At 34.4% G+C, this 16,997-nt stretch overlaps 1 protein-coding gene across 1 annotated transcript in view; it reads left to right on the forward strand.

Annotated features, from left to right (window-relative positions):
- The window catches only part of KCNH5 (potassium voltage-gated channel subfamily H member 5), a gene marked incomplete at both ends in the record, with an annotated part of 335,605 nt that overhangs the window by 217,762 nt on the left and 100,846 nt on the right, over positions 1-16,997 (forward strand). Inside the window, one exon of the mRNA XM_082840811.1 lies at positions 13,501-13,700. Coding sequence (XP_082696937.1) covers positions 13,501-13,700 — 200 coding nt within the window. The remainder of the gene's footprint in view (positions 1-13,500; positions 13,701-16,997) is intronic.

The raw sequence follows: 16,997 nt of genomic DNA on the forward strand, positions 1-16,997 counted from the left end.
GATAAATTAGCTTATGGAAGAAATACAAAGTACTGAGTCTGACAGATAGAAACTTTTCCCCATTGTATAGATCCCATAGTTTCTCTCAGAGTGCCTTTACCTTAAAGGCTATGTGTACACATTAAACATTTTTAAGGAGAAAAATAAAATCTCAGCATTTTAGGAAATTTTTCCAGGTGGCCATGTGCCAACTGTATTGTAACAGAGACTGGAGATAGAACAGTTAGGAAGCTTTTGTGGTAACCTATCCATAGGATGAAAAGACCAGATTCTGGGACCTTAATAGGAAGGAGACTATGAGTTTGAGCTATTCTGAAGGCAGAATGAAAAACTCTTTGGTAAGTGATTTTATAAATGTGTCATATAGAGATTGGAGCCAGCAATGGAGCTGAGAAGATCAGTGGTGCTGTTGACCAAAATGTCTGCCAGACAAAACTATTCAGAGTTTCACCTTTGAAAAGCTATAATTTTGTTTTCGTTTCCACTATGTAAAGGGTTTATAGGTTATATGCACTGAGGAGATGCTCACAGAATGAAATTTACCATATCTCATCTCCTTTTCCAGCTCCAAAATGAAACCTGTATTCCACAACCCAAAATCCTCTTTATCTGGTTTGGAAACTTGATGTTTGGTGTAGTTTCCAAATTAGAAGGAAGCAAGAGAATAGTGACAAGCACACAGACCCCTGGACCTGGGCAATTTAATCTGCTCAGTGCTTTAAAGAAGGTGTTCAAAGACTGCTGATAAAAGACATTTATATGTTCCTGAGTTCAGTGGGCTGACCGTAATATTTGAGAAAATGGAAGGAGGGGCCCTATGAAGGTTGTTACATCATTAAAAATTGAAGACAGAGCACCTAAACTAGATTGTGATGTAGTGCTAATGGATGCAGCATTAACTTAAGAATATACAATTTGATACAACTGAATATACAATTTAATCTCCCCATCATCATCATCAGGGTGATGGGGAGCTTATAGATGTAAGAATATATGTAATTTGAGGATGATTATGGGCAGATTATAAATGTTAGATTTGTATTACTCATGTTCCCTGGGTATTTTGCCTTCTAAGATTCACAAATTAGAAATTCCATTACTAAGTATGTATCCAATTTTCTTGAATTTTTAATTCTCTCAAAATAAACATTAATTCCTGAGTAATGTTGATGTGTATCATAGTGTTTAATAGTGTATCACAGTGACTAAGCATAAGCAGAGTAAACTAAAAATTTCCTTTTATGTTACAGAGATATTACTCAGTAAATTTTCTTTTCTATTGCATTAAATGCTATTTGAGTAATGTTGCAACCATAGCAGATTTAAGGGCTTTTGCCTGTATTCAACCATATCCTAGTTTAGTGATGGGCCCAGAATATCTCTTGGTACTTAATCATTTAAGGGGTGCATGCTGTTTCTACTTGGTCTATATTCTAGCCCTTGGGGGTGCTTAATTGTTTGAGATCTGATGTTTACACTTAAGAACTTTTGGTCAGATCTATGATTAGTAAGCAATTAATATTGGCTACAGAAGTCTGCTGTGGGGTAGAATAATTATTATTTGCAACATTAATCTTAAAGCTGATAAGGGTGTTAGGTTGTGTAGTTGTTGAGACCGAAGCTCTGATCTGATTCTGGGCAGATTAATTTCCTGAATGTGTTCCTTATATTTTACAATGAGGATAAAGTAGTAACTTAGGGTGATTGTGTGAATTTGGTGAGATAATGTACATAAAGCTCATAACAAGTACTAAGTAAAGGTTTGCTATCACCATTAGCATCTCAGGTTTCTTGATGATCTTTTATGTATATGTCACCTGGGAATTAATCCAATTGCTCTCTAAAAAGATTTATGGCTTCTGCCATTTTAAGAAATACAAGTAAGTTACCCCTTTTGCAAATTTTGGTACTTCTTTATGTTTATTACAAATATTAAGTAATGCTGAAGTTTAAAGAACATCAAAATCACCACAAATCCTATTGCCTAAATATAAGAACTGTTAACATTTTATAAACATCCTTCTAGTCACTTTTCTATGTATACCCATAAATCAACCCTCCACACACATATTCACAGATATAATATTACAAAGAATGAAATTAAGAAAACTTTTTATAATAAAAATATGCTTTTAATTTTTTTCAGATAATGTCCTCAGAAATCCCCATCATAATCTTAATGGCTTCCTAATTTTCAGTTGTATTGTTGTACCATCATTTGTATCACCTAATATTTATTTTTGAACATTTTACTTTTTTCATATATTATAAACAACACTTCAGTGATCATTTCTGTGTGCTCATTTTATAATGTCATAGTATAACTTCCAAGAAATGGAATAATTTGTCTAAACTATATCCATTTAAACTTCTAACCCATACTTAGTACAGGGATATTTTCTTGATTAATTTTTAATGATATCTTTATCTACAATATTATACTATGACTTAGAATATATTTATTTTTCATAAACTACTAAGTTCCAGTAACTTATGTCCCCAGGTTATAATATTCTTGGTATTAGAGTATTAGCAAATAATTTTCACTGTAGCAATAACTTTTGTGATTTATACCTCTTAATAGCTGTTTTGTTTTTTGCCTTCCATCTCTTCAGACTGGCAAATCAGAATACTTTAATGATATTCTCAGTCAGATTTGACCTGGGATGGTTCTTATGTACTTGCTGTTTGCTTTGCTGTATAAGGAGAATCCTTTAAAGTTAATTCAACTTATATTTTTCATCTGTTCAGAAGTTATGTGTTTGGAACTATGTTGTCAATAGACAGATACAAAGGAGTTTAAAAGGTAATTGCTTTCAAGAACTTCATTATATTTATAGCATGATATGTTAACACATATAGGGGAATATAAAATATAAACCAAGGCATATAATTACTCTTTTAAGGAATGAGGTATTGATAGGTTCTGTAGAAGAATAGGAGAAATTCCTTTACCTAGGATAATCAGAGAAGGTTTTATAAAGGAAATAATAAGCCCCAAAGAGTGCCTGGGATTTAGGAAGGATGAAGGAAAAGGGAGAGGGCTTTGTATCAGTTATCTATTACTGTGTAAGAAATGACTCCAAGACAGAGTGACTTCATACCACAGTGATTCATTATTTTTCATGACTCTATTGGTTGACTGGATAATTAGTTCTTCAGTTCATTTCCCTCAGATAGCTACATATAGTTGGCACCTTGGCTAGGGACAAGGTTCAGCTGGGACCACTGGATAACTATACCTCTCCATCCTTGCTATCTTGCTGTCAGTACATTCCAGGCTTTCTCATGAATGATGGTGTCTCAAGACAGCATTCCAAGAAAGCAAAAGCAAAACAAGTAAGTCCCTTAATGTCTCTGGAAATTGCATAATATCATCTCTGCCTTATTTTACTGGAAGTCATAAAGCCAGCACAGATGAAAGGAAGTAGATTCCACCTTTTGGTGGGAGCAGCAATAAAGTTTCATTGCAAAGAGATGTGCATACCAAGATAGGAAAAATGTATGGTCATATTTTGAGATCCACCACAAAGGAACTGAATGAACAAAGATTTGGAAGCAAGAATAAATTATTAGGAGGTTCAGCAAGAAGACAGGTTATGACCCTATTTTTCAGAATACATAAGAAGATCTTGGCTATTCCACAGATACTGTTCTTAGGGACCTCAACAGTTTATTTAGGTTGTTGGCAATGCCACTTTACTCTTTGGGTCTTGGATCAATAATACTTGTGATTTGGTAAAGAGATATTTTAATACTATTTCAAGTTTTGTATTTAGTGTTCCCATATTAATATAAGTATAATAGTAATACCCCCTTTATAGATATATAAAAAGAGTAAGTGATCTAATGTTATCCTCTGTTTATTGCTTCTTTTCATATTCTGGGGCTAAAGATTAGAGAAGTGGCTTGCAGGTATCATTAATGAAAAGCGTTAATGAAAATTACTGGAAAACATTGAAAATGTCTATCTAGTACAAAATAATCAGAGAACAGCTGTAAGTAAAAGAAATTCCATTTTTCAACATAGTGAATCCATTCAGTACTTACTATATTTTCTCTTTTTTTTTCCTTTTTTCTTTTCTGTAACTGATAAAAGTAGACTTACAACTAGGTAGAGTGATCTGTTGTTTGCATTTTATAATTTGAAGGGCAAAAGAAAATCTCTGAATCAAATCATTGAACCACTGCAGTATCTGAATCACACCATTGTTGTTTCCTTGTGTTTTAAAGGTTTTTTTTAATAAAAAAGATATAATATAAGAATATATGTAAATACCCTGAAAAATACAACTAATAAATGAATTCAGTAAAGTTGCAAGATACAGGATTAATATGCAGAAATCTGTTGCTTTTCTATACACCAATAAAGAACTATCAGAAAGAGAAAGTTATCCCATTTAAGATCATATCAAAAAGAATAAAATACCTAGGAATAAACTTAACCAAGATGCTGAAAGACCTATACTCTGAAAACAATAAAACATTGCTGAAGGAAATTGAAGATGATCAAATAAATGGAAAGATATCCCCTGCTCTTGGATTGAAAGAATTAATACTGTTAAAATGGCCATACTACTCAAAGCAATCTGTGGATTTAATGTAATCCGTATTAAAATACCCATGATATTTTTCACAGAACTAGAACAAATAATCCTAAAATTAAAATGGAGCCACAAAAGATCCTGAATTGCCAAAGCAATATTGAGAAACAAGAACAAAGCTATAAGTATCACCCTCCCTGACTTCAGACTCTATTACAAAACTACAATAATCAAAACAGTATGGTTCTGCCACAAAAACAGGCACATAGTTCAATGGAATGGAAATTAACCCATACACCTATGGTAAATTAATCTTTGACAAAGGAGGTAGGAATATACAATGGAGAAAAGACAGTCTCGTCAGCAAGTGGTGCTAGGAAAACTGGACAGCTACGTGTAAAAGAATGAGATTAGAACATTTCCTCATGCTGTATACAAAAATAAACACAAAAGTGGACTAAAGACCTAAATGTAGGACTCAAAACCATAAAACTCCTAGAAGAAAATAGGCAGAACACTCTTGGACATAATATTATTTTAGATCTGTCTCCTAAGGCAAAGGAAACAAAAGCAAAAATAAATGAGACCTAATTAAAATTAAAAGCTTTTACACAGCAAAAGAAACCATCGACAAAATGAAAAGACAACCCACTTAATGGGAGAAAATATTTGCAAATGATATGACTGGCAAGGGGTTAATATCCAAAAATATATAAACAGCTCATACAACTCAATATCAAAAAAACCAAACAAGTCAATCAAAAATTGGTAAAAGACCTGAACAGACATTTTTCCAAAGAAAACATACAGATGACTAACAGGCACATGAAAACATGTGCATCACTAATTATTAGAGAAATGCAAATCAAAACCAAAATGAGATATCACCTTCCATCAGTCAGAATGGCCATCATAAGAAAGTCTACAAATAACAGATGTTGGCGAGGTTGTAGAGAAAAGGGAACCCTTGTACACTTGTGGGAAAGTAAATTGGTATACCTACTCTCAAAAACAGTGTGGAGGTTCCCCAAAAAACTAAAAATAAAACTACCACATGATCCAGCAATCCCACTCCTGAGTACCTGGAAAAAACCAAAAATGCTAATTTGAAAAGATACATGCACCCCAATGTTCACAGCAGCATTATTTTACAATTGCCATGGTATGGAAGCAACCCAAGTGTCCATCAACAGATGAATGGATAAAGAATACATGGTGTATATATACAACAGAATATTATTCAGCCATAAAAATAATGAAATTCTGCCAATTTAAGCAACATTGATGGACCTAGAGAATATTATGCTTAGTAAAATGTATCAGACAGAAAAAGACAAGTACTATTTGGTATCACTTGTATGTGGAATCTAAAAAGTAAAAGGAATGTATAGAGCAAAATAGAAACAGACTTACAGATACACAAAACAAACCAGTGGTTACCAGTGGGGAGTGGGTAGGGGAGAGGGACACGTTAGGGTTACAGGATTATGAGATACAAACTACTATGTATAAAATAGATAAGCATTATACAGCACAGGGAATTATAGCCATTATTTTGTAATAACTTTTAATGGAGTATAATCTATAAAAATACTAAATCACTATGCTGTACACCTGAAGCAAATATAGTATTGTAAATCAACTACACTTCAATAAAAAATAATAGTCATTGCCATATAATTATTGAAACTATTTTGATGTAGTTTTTATGATAATCATGGGATTAGCTGTAAACTGTTGAAATGTGTCCAATACTATGCTATAATTTTTTTTTTTTTAGAAGATGTTGGGGGTATGAGTTAATTAATTAATTTATTTTTGCTGTGTTGGGTCTTCGTTTCTGCGTGAGGGCTTTCTCTAGTTGTGGCAAGCGGGGGCCTCTCACTATTGTGGCCTCTCTTTTTGCGGAGCACAGGCTCCAGGCGCGCAGGCTCAGTAGTTGTGGCTCACGGGCCTAGCCGCTCTGCGGCATGTGGGATCCTCCCAGACCAGGGCTCAAACCCGTGTCCCCTGCATTAGCAGGCAGATTCTCAACCACTGCACCACCAGGGAAGCCCCTATAATTTTGATAAATTTAAAAAATGGTCCCTTCTGTGTATCAACTTATCTTACTAGTTGAGAGTTAATTCAAGTAATGATTCAGTCAACTCATTGTATTGTGTGGAATTCCTCCTTCAAAATTACAACGTCCCTAAGAGGGATATTGTATTAGTTTTCAGTATTTAACACTTAATATAAAGTAATTAATGAGATTAATTTCTAACAAAATAGTTGGCATGGTTCAGGTACTAGATGAAATGGGGCATAGATTAAGTGAAGACTGGGAAAGAAGATATCTGTTTCATAAGTGGATGCCTAGAGGCAGCTTACATATATGGGTAATTGCAAAAGAGCATCCAGGGAAACCAGGAGCCATTATGAGACAGCTGGAAGGAGAATAAAACTTCGAACTTGGAGATCTGATAATCAGCTTCTTCACTTTGTTCTAAGGCCAACTGGAGGGATTTCATGTGTTTTAGCAGGCTGTGTGATACATATAAAATCATACATTGGTGGAATATTCTCCTTCCATGTCTTAAATATCATTATTAAAGGTGGACTTTAGTGAATAGAAATGGAAATGATGGATGAACCACTTATGTGGCTTTAATGGTTACCAGAAATGCATTCTCATGTCAGTATTTTAAATTGCTTAGTCTAAGGCCAATTATTACTTGCCAAGATTTATAAAAGAAAGATAATTAGGAAAAGTAAATGTTGGATGTCAACTTGAACAGGCACAAAAAATCTAAAAAATATAAATCATTAATAAGAAGATGAATGGCTGCAGCTTGACCTAAGGAGCAAACAAAATGAAGTGACTGGAGAACACAGTTTATTCAGAGAACTGGATATCATCATCTGATCTGTTATCCTGAGCAACTCATAAGAGTGGAGGCAGAGTTACAATTAATTAGCTAAACATAGATTTTGTTTGACTCTGCAAATTGTTTAACCCTGAGAAATAAACTATATTTAGTTTATATACTTGGAGTGGCTATAAGTTTATTTGTGAATTTTTGTAAACTATGGAAAGGAAATGATCATTAGCCTCCTTACAAAGCATGTGAGTTGGGAGAATTAAAGAATAATGCCATTTGCAGCAACATGGATGGACCTAGAGGTTTTCATACTGAGTGAAATAAGTCAGACAGAGAAAGACAAATATCATATGGTATTGCTTATATGTGGAATCTAAAAAACAGTGTACAAATTATCTACAAAACAAAAATAGAGTTACAGATGTAGAAAACAAACTTATGGTTACCAGGGGTAATGGGAGGGAGGGATAAATTGGGAGATTGGGATTGACATATACACACTGCTATATATTAAATAGATAACAAATAAGGACCTACTGTACAGCACAGGGAACTCTACTCAGTACTCTGTAATGGCTTATATGGGAAAAGAATCTAAAAAAGAGTGGATATAATTATATGTATAACTGATTCATTTTGCTGTACACCTGAAACTAATACAACATTGTAAATCAACTATACTCCAATAAAAATTTTAAAAATAAATAAAATTAAGGGCCCTGATAAAAAATAAAGATTAATACCTTTCTATAGGAAGTAGTGAATACTATTTGAGAGCAGGGATCATGTTGAATCCTTAGTGACTATTGTAGTGGCTGCATGTAATAAGTGTTCAATAAATATCTACTGAATTAAATGATACATAAATGAATAGTGAAATCTGTGATTGGCTATATGGCATTATTCAGTCTTTTAACCTTCGTCTCTTTTTGAGAACATTAAACATTCATTCATGACTTTAATGTATATATTATAAAAATAATAGGTGTTTTTAAGTACTTAAATGTTAAAAAAACATTTTCTAAAATATGCTGTTGGGCTGTGATGCGCATCTTAAGGAGCTTGCTACCCTCTTCTCCTAGGTTTTCTAATCAGTTAAGAATCAATCTGTTTTATTAGGCTATTAATAAAACTACTTATTAGAATATTAAAGTTGCATAACTAATCAAAATTAGTGGCTTAAAACAAGAACAGCCATTTATTTCACTCATGAATCTGTAACTTACGCAGGTCTAGGAAGGCATGACTTTTTGGTCCATGTGTTTTCAGCTGGGATGGCTTGAATGGGTCTGAAAAATTCACTTCTTAGTTGGCTCAGCCACATACATGGCTGGTAAACTGATGTTGTCAAGCTGTGTGCTGCACATACAATCATAGATTGATAGGACATTTTCCTTCCTATCTTAACTATCCTTATTAAATATGAATATAAATAGAAAGGGAAGTGATGGTTGAACCACCTGCACAGCCTTAAGTGTTACCAGAAATGTCTTCTTATATCAATATTTTAAATTGTTCGGCCTAAGGCCAGTGCTTAGCTGGGAGCTCAGCCAAGACTATTGACCAGGGGCCTTAATTCTTCTCCATGTGGAACTTTCTAGAAGAATGGGTTTCCTCACAACACGGAAGCTAGATTCTAAGAGCAGGTGTTCTAACAGTGAGAAATTGGAAGCTTCTAGTTTCTTAAGGCTTGGACCCAGATATTGGCATATGATTATAGTTACCGTAGTCTATTAGTAAAATAGTTATAGAGTATGCCTAGATTCAAGGGAAAGGAATATAGACCCTGCCTGTCAATGGAAGGGGTGTCAGAGAATTTGTAGCCATCTTTAATCTAACATAATTATCTTTAAAATAATCCCCTTGTGGTGAATAAGAAAAATATAAGACTTTTTAGATAAGACATTTACTAGTGTATATGCCAGAATTACCAATTCATTAAATGTGATAAGCTTATAAAATTAGCTTGTCTTAAGTTGTCTTAAGCTTAAAAGGCTACAGGAGAGCATATAAAAGGCTTATCAAATTTTAACAGATTATTCTAATTATTCCTAGTAAAGTAGGCAAATTACGTCTATGGCCTCTCATTCAAAGGATAAAATTCTATAATAGTACTCTGCAAAACTTGCCAGGCCAAGCATGAGCATTCATGTTTGATGAATGACAATAGGCCTTCTTAATTTATTTATTATCTTAACATGGCCAAGGTATGTGTCACCTTAGCTTCGAAATATTTTATTCTCTCACGTGCATTAATAGTGTGTATTCCTTCTATGTTTTTGTATCGCCAGTAGTGAAGTTTGACTTGAAAAGAAGGCTGTTTCTGAAAAAACGTTTCCTAGGTTTTTAGTGTGTGAACTTACAGGAAAAAATATCTGAATACTTATTATGTTCCAGGAACTGGTCTGTATTCTGGAAATACAGCAGTGAGCAAAAAGGACAAGGCCCAGGCCTGTACTTACAGATTTTGCATTTCTAATAGGGAAGGTAGATATCAACAAGCAAATAAATAAATGTGTAATGTAAATTAAAGTAGTGATAAATAAGATTAAGAACACAGGTATAGTAAGGGGGTAGAGAGTTGCATTGAAGGAAGGGGATATTCTTTCTGCTGAGTGAAAAATTAATTGTTTGGGAGCTATTTCCATGATGATGATGATGTTGATGACGACGACGATACATACATAACATTTCATGGATACTTACTCCCTACTGGACTTTTTAAAAACTGATTTATATGTTATATCATTTAGCACAACTCATTTGTAAAGATTCTAAAGTAACTGTAAAGTTGTAAGAGAGGAAATAGAATCCTAGAGAGAATTAGTAACTGGCCCAGAGACAGATAGCTAGTAAGTGGAAAAGCATATACTCTTAAAGGATGCAAGAATGCTGGTAGAGGTAGTGGGAAGGGGTTGTACTGAGGCTCTGTTTTGAAGGGAGAGCCAATAGGAATTGTTGATAGAGTAGAGGTAGGAGATGAATCAAAGAATGAATTGAAGAATGATGCTTTAGTTTTGGTCTGAGCAACTAGGTGTGGCTTTACAATTTAATGAGATGAAAAGTGCATTTGGTTGTTGAAGAGAAGGTGGTGTAAAATAAGAGTTCTCTTTTGGACTTGTTAGATTTGAATGGCAATGAGACATTCAAGAAGGCTTCTGTGTCTGTACTTCAGGGGATAGATATTACTTCGGGAGTTAGCAGCATAGAGCTAGTTTCTACTAAGATCAATTTCTTTCGTTATCGTGTGTCATGTCCCAGGGTCACTCTCATTAAAGATGTACCCGTTTATCCTGAGAACACAGACTGTGGTGGGAAGCAGTATTTTTGCTTACTATGGAATATCATACTTGCTGTCACTATATTTTATGAAACGTGTACTAGTCCTAAATGTGGAAAATATTTTTAAGGAAGAAGTGGTTTCTCTTTTTAAAAATATACATATATTACATGGATCTGTACATGTGATAAAATTTTATAAAGCTGTACACCAAAAAAATGACTGCATGTAAAAAAATGCTGAAATATATAATGTCTATAGTCTGGTTAATTGTATTGTGCCATTGTCAATTGCCTGGTTTTGATAAATTACTATAGTTTTGTAAGATGTCATAATTGAGAGAGCTACATGTGGGTACATGTGGGTGTATGAACTTTCTGCATGAATTTTTTTTAACATTTCAAGGTAAAAAATTATATATATAATTATATATATGCTATATATGTATATATAATTATGTGTATGTTACATATATGTATATATACTTATATACATATAATTATATATATAATTGAATGTCTTACCTTAAATTGTGACTTTGATTAGTCCTACCCAGTGCAGGACACCACACTCACATGAAAGTTGGAGGCAGAAAATATCCTTGTAATATACCAAACTTAATGGGATGTTGATTGTATTCTTCATTTATTAATGCTGAAAACGTTAAATACGTTGGCAGTTTGTTTTTTTTTTTTTCCTGCGGTACGCGGGCCTCTCACTGTTGTGGCCTCTCACGTTGCGGAGCACAGGCTCCGGACGCGCAGGCTCAGTGGCCATGGCTCATGGGCCCAGCCGCTCCACGGCATGTGGGATCTTCCCGGACCGGGGCACGAACCCGTGTCCCCTGCATCGGCAGGCGGACTCTCAACCACTGCGCCACCAGGGAAGCCCACATTGGCAGTTTTATTCATATTTTAGTACTTAAGCTTTTCATATGATTAGAATGTGTGCATATTTAATGTACCCCCAAAGATGAAATGTGTGGTAATTTGTTAAGCTAAAAGGCAGTAGTAAGACACTTTGGCAAATATACTATATTACAGGCATCTTAGGGAGACAAATGAGTTGAACACGTCAAAATAATAGTTCTGTGATATTTACCGACAACTTAAAATAGCTGGGGACTATCTATTCAAAAACATGATTGTAGCATTATTTCATTAACCTCTAAACAGCTCATTATTTTAAAAACATAAATCCTCTTTATGTCTCTTTTCAGGAAATGCAAAATTCCATTTGTTGCATAATTCTTCTACCATTAATTTGTTCACATTATTTCTGTGTTCGTCTTTCTTAATGCCAACAATGATGGAATAGAATGTTAAGTCTGTGATTACCTCTACTTTTTTGTTGTTTTTAAATATAAACAAAGATTTAAAGACCCAGATGGGAAGTATCAGCACTATATTCTTCCTAGTCAGTTCTAACAAAATATCATCTATCTTAAAAATTGTTCTTCACAGGCATCAAAATCCCTAAATAACAGCCAAAAACCCCCCCAAAAAACCAAAAAAAAAAAAAAAAACTGAGTAAATGCTTGTAAAATCATAGCTTCCTGTTGTGAAATTACAATTTATTGTACTCAAAGAGCAACTGTTTTTAAAAAACAAATGATTTTCTGAAAATAGATTGAAGATCTTAAGTTGCTTCACTGGCTTGTTGTTATACTAATTCCATCAAGTGGGATTTGGTTGATGAAACTGTGAAATAAAACAGTCCATACTTTTTGTTTAGACGAGTAATTTTTCAAATGCTTAGAGGAACAAGAATGGAAGTGATCACTGTCTGATATTCCACTTATTTGTGAAATGCTTATGGAATGAATGTGGTTACTAAACATTGTGTTTACTGAATATTAAGGAGGATAAAATATTGCCCTCTTTTCAAAAGAGCTTACTGTTAACAAAGGAGTAAAATCAAAGGGACAAGATAGGCTGGGAGTGGTGTGTGATTGAAGGTGTGTTGATCTGGGGCTGAACTCAATTGTTTTTAAAAGCTTTTTGAAGATCAGGTCAACATTAGTAACCTGACCAGATCTGGAGAGAGAAGAGTTGGTAAATTATTGGTTGAGGGAGGGAGTAGCAGTCAGGGGCATTAAAAAACCCTATTCCTTTCCTAGCCACTGTAGATGAATAACAATGGTTTGCAAACTGACTTTATTCTTAATTAAAATAATGAAATAAAAAAGCCTTATGATACTGGGTTACTGACATAAATTTAATAACTAGAATTTTCAGGCACTCCCAAAGTTTCATTTTAACTGTTAATTCCAACGCTGTTTCTCTCTAGAATCTTCTAGAAATGGAACACTTTGATTTGTCTTCCCTCTCTATATTTCTGATGTTCTGTCAAAAATATTGATAAGCAGGGAAGTAATCCAAAAGCTGGACAAAGCAAGCAGTGAGAAAGAGCATACATTTCTAAACTGGATCATCAGTCTCTCGAAAATTTAAATTGATTAGGCTTCATTCAGGAGGACAGGGCTGGAGGATAACTTTAGTCATAAGGCTAAGAATGTCTTAGGCAAATCATAACCTTGGATCATCTAATTCTTCATGAAACCTATCAACCACTATCATGTTTTACCACAATGACTAGAGTAGTGCTCACTCATAAAATCATGTTTATCATACTAAAGATAACACCTATTGAGTGAACACCAAATTCTGGGCACTCTGCTCAGGGGTTACCATGCATATGCCGAAAAGTTTATAAAGACATCTCTGTCAAGTGATTCATTGATTTCACCAATATTCACCTCATTTTTTTTTCACTTGGGATAGTTGATTTATTTTCATCATTTCTTCTCTTGCAGCTCTTCTTTATGCAACTATTTTTGGAAATGTTACCACAATTTTTCAGCAAATGTATGCCAACACCAACCGGTACCATGAGATGCTGAATAATGTACGGGACTTTCTGAAACTCTATCAGGTCCCCAAAGGCCTTAGTGAACGAGTCATGGATTATATTGTCTCAACATGGTCTATGTCAAAAGGCATTGACACAGAAAAGGTATGGGTTATTATTATTGTTCTTGTTATTTATTTTCTGTTTCAATAGGATCTTCAGATGCCCATAGCTTTCCCACTCACATATTACTTGTATAATTGCTTTATAAATGTTACTCTGTATTTCATAAGTGACATATCAGTCAATCATATTATTTAGTGCTTGGAAGGTGGAAAATGTTCACATTAATCATCAATTAGTACTAGTCATCAAACTCAATTTAGGAATTGTGGTTCCTGAAAACAGCTAATTATTTCATTTCCTCAAAACATTCTCATTACCACTCAGAGTAATTTGTCACATTCCTCTAAAATGCTAACTGTGATGCCATTTCTTTTGCTAGATTTTATTCTTGATTTCTCTTTTGACATTTTGCCCATTTAAAATTCAGAAAGAAACTTCCTTGCTTATAACTAAAAGATTATATATCTTCTATTCTACCCTCTACTTAAATTTCTCTTCTCTCTATCACACATTCTATAATGAAACTTATAATTCTTTGTTTTCCCTTTTTCCGTACACAAATCTATGAAATGGATATGACCCTTGCAATCCACCTGTCATGTCTAATTTCTTGCTTGTCTTTTCATGGAACCTCTTTAAATTTTTCCCATCTAACTCATATTAGGGGCAAAGAAGAAACCAAAGTCCTCCTCATGATAAACAAAATCAAATAAATTCTCACTTCCTACACCCAGCTGATTCACATCCAATATAGGGAATGACAAGTAGGACTTGCACATAAGACTTCTAGAGAAAACTGATCTTAAGCTATTTCACTTTATAAGTAAGTATCAGTGAAGGCTTTATTTTTAGGTACTGATTTTTGACATATGATAATCAGATAGTACATAACCTTCCTTGCCATTTCCCACAAATTTTATTTTTTTTAATCATATGAGGTTGACTTGTAGTTTTTCTTTCAGACCTGCTCAACAAGCACCTTTCAATGTCAAAGTGAAAGAGCCAATGAACAAAGTAGGTGTTTAGTTAGGGGAATTTCATGAAACAAGTAGGAAGTTGTAAGCCAGAGCAGGTGTTAGGAGCAGAGGATTGAGGGGAGTTGAAGGGAACGGACTTGAGGGTAAGAGCTGAGGGAGGGAAGCCTTCAGAGAGAGTGCAAGTGAGATACTGGAGGCTAGCTATGTGGAAGAGTTATGAAAGAGGGTGAGATTTGCTCTTCTTTTGACATTTTACAAGATGCAGTTAAATGACCCCTTAAAGTGGAATGTGTGACCACAGAGGGGAAAAGGAAAAACTGCATACCTGTGGAATTTGATTACTGTGTACCTGAACTGATATAAGGTTAGTAGGGAGGGAATCCAAAGAAGGAACAGGATCTTCCTGAGGGGTGCACGTGAGAGTCAGTGTTTAAATCGCTAGAAGCAGGATATTCTCTGAGGTCCACATTCAATGACACTGAGCTCAAGACGCAACCATTTACCTTGTCAATCACTATCTCAGTCAGAAGCTTTTCTTTCCAGAAAATTCAGTGGGGTCTCATGGTAGTTGACAGATAACATCAGTAAACTGATCGAATAATAGCCCTTTACACTAGAAAAGTACCTGACCCAGAGCTTATGCCACAGATATGGTACATGGCAGATTTTTTTAGTTCCCTTCTCTAAGTTCCCAGATGCTGGGTTAGTTTGGGAATGGAACCAATAGATTCTCACAAGCTTCCCCTCTAGTACCTGCTCAACTGTCTGCTTCATGATGCAGTTAGGGTGTAATATAAATTTTAATTCACATAAAAAGATTTTTAAAGAAATAAGTAAAAATATTAAAATGAATTAACTTTTGGATAAGACAAAATCATGGATGTGCCTCCTAACTAAATGGGAAATCTTTAGAGTAGTGTTTGACTAGTAGGAAGAGCAGATTTAAAGAACCATGGCACATACAGAAGTCTTTGTATGTATTAATGCAATGGAATACATAACAAATTAAGTGATGAATAAATTTGGCTAGAATATGTAAAACCTTTCACACCAAAAGCTATGGAAGCAAAAATGAGATAAAGCATCTGCAACAAATATCACAGGTGAAAGGTTCATTACCTTAATATGTAAAGTGATTTTACAGATCAATAAGAAGAATTAGAATACATGGGGAAAATGAGCTGAACGCATAGAAGACAAAAGTACAAATTACTAATAAACATACAAAAAGTCTTATTTTCACTTATAATGAATAAATATTGAAAGAACAAGAGACTGTCAAATATAATGCCTAATATTAGCAAAGGCTGTAGTGACTGACATTATCATATTTTTCTGGTCTGTGTGTAACTTGGTAGGGTGCTTCTTGAAAACAGTTTTACCAAGATAATATCCTAAATTTAGGGATATCTAGACTTCAGTCCTTATGCCTCTTCCCTTTTCTGTCTAGAATCTCTCCTCAGTGATATCATACAATCTCGTGACTGTAATAATATATGCTAACACCACCCTAGTATACATACTCATCCTGGACCTACTCCCTGAACCACAGATTCTCCTATTCAACTGCCTACTCATATCCAATGAAATTGTCCAGAACTGAACTCCTAATCATCTCCCATAAACCTGCTCTACTGACATTCTTCCTCAATGCAGTTAATGGAAACTCCACACCTCAGTTGCTTAGGACAAAGCTTCCACGTTGAAACTTCCCCCAAATCCTATTGGCTCCACCTCCATTTCTCACCACCTCCATTGAGATCAGCTGGTTCAAGTCACCATCATGTCCTATCTGGGTTATTCTGTAGCCAAGTGATTGGTCTGTGCATCCACCCCGTCCCTGTATAGGTTATTCTCAGCACACCAGCCAATGAGCTTATATGGCTTTCATAATAAAGCTTTCTATCTTCTTTCTCTCTCTTATCTCTCATCTCTCTCTCTTTTTTATCTTATTTATCTCATCCATCCATCCATCTGTGTAGCTAACTATTTTATATTCATCTTTACTTTTGATAATAAGAATGACATTGGTTGAGCCTGTTAAAATACGAGGGTAGAAAAAAGAAAATGAAAGTTCAATGACAGTAATCACATAAATCCTGTAATTGTAGTCATAATCTTAGAAGTGTAGATTTACGTGAGGATAGCTTCAGTAAACAGCATCTGATTTTTAACAGTTATACCATATTTGATATTAGAGACCTCTCTTAGACTTGCTGTTCCTCAATAAGTGAAATATTTGTCTTCCTATATGTTTTTTATCTTACATTTTGTTAATTGTTTGTTTCGAATATTTTATCAATGGTGGTTGTTAAAATTTAACTTTGAGTATGTACTGAAAAAGATCGAAATATAATGT

The sequence above is a fragment of the Leucopleurus acutus genome (genome assembly GCF_964270905.1).
Source record: "Leucopleurus acutus genome assembly, chromosome: 1".
Taxonomy (NCBI): domain Eukaryota; kingdom Metazoa; phylum Chordata; class Mammalia; order Artiodactyla; family Delphinidae; genus Leucopleurus; species Leucopleurus acutus.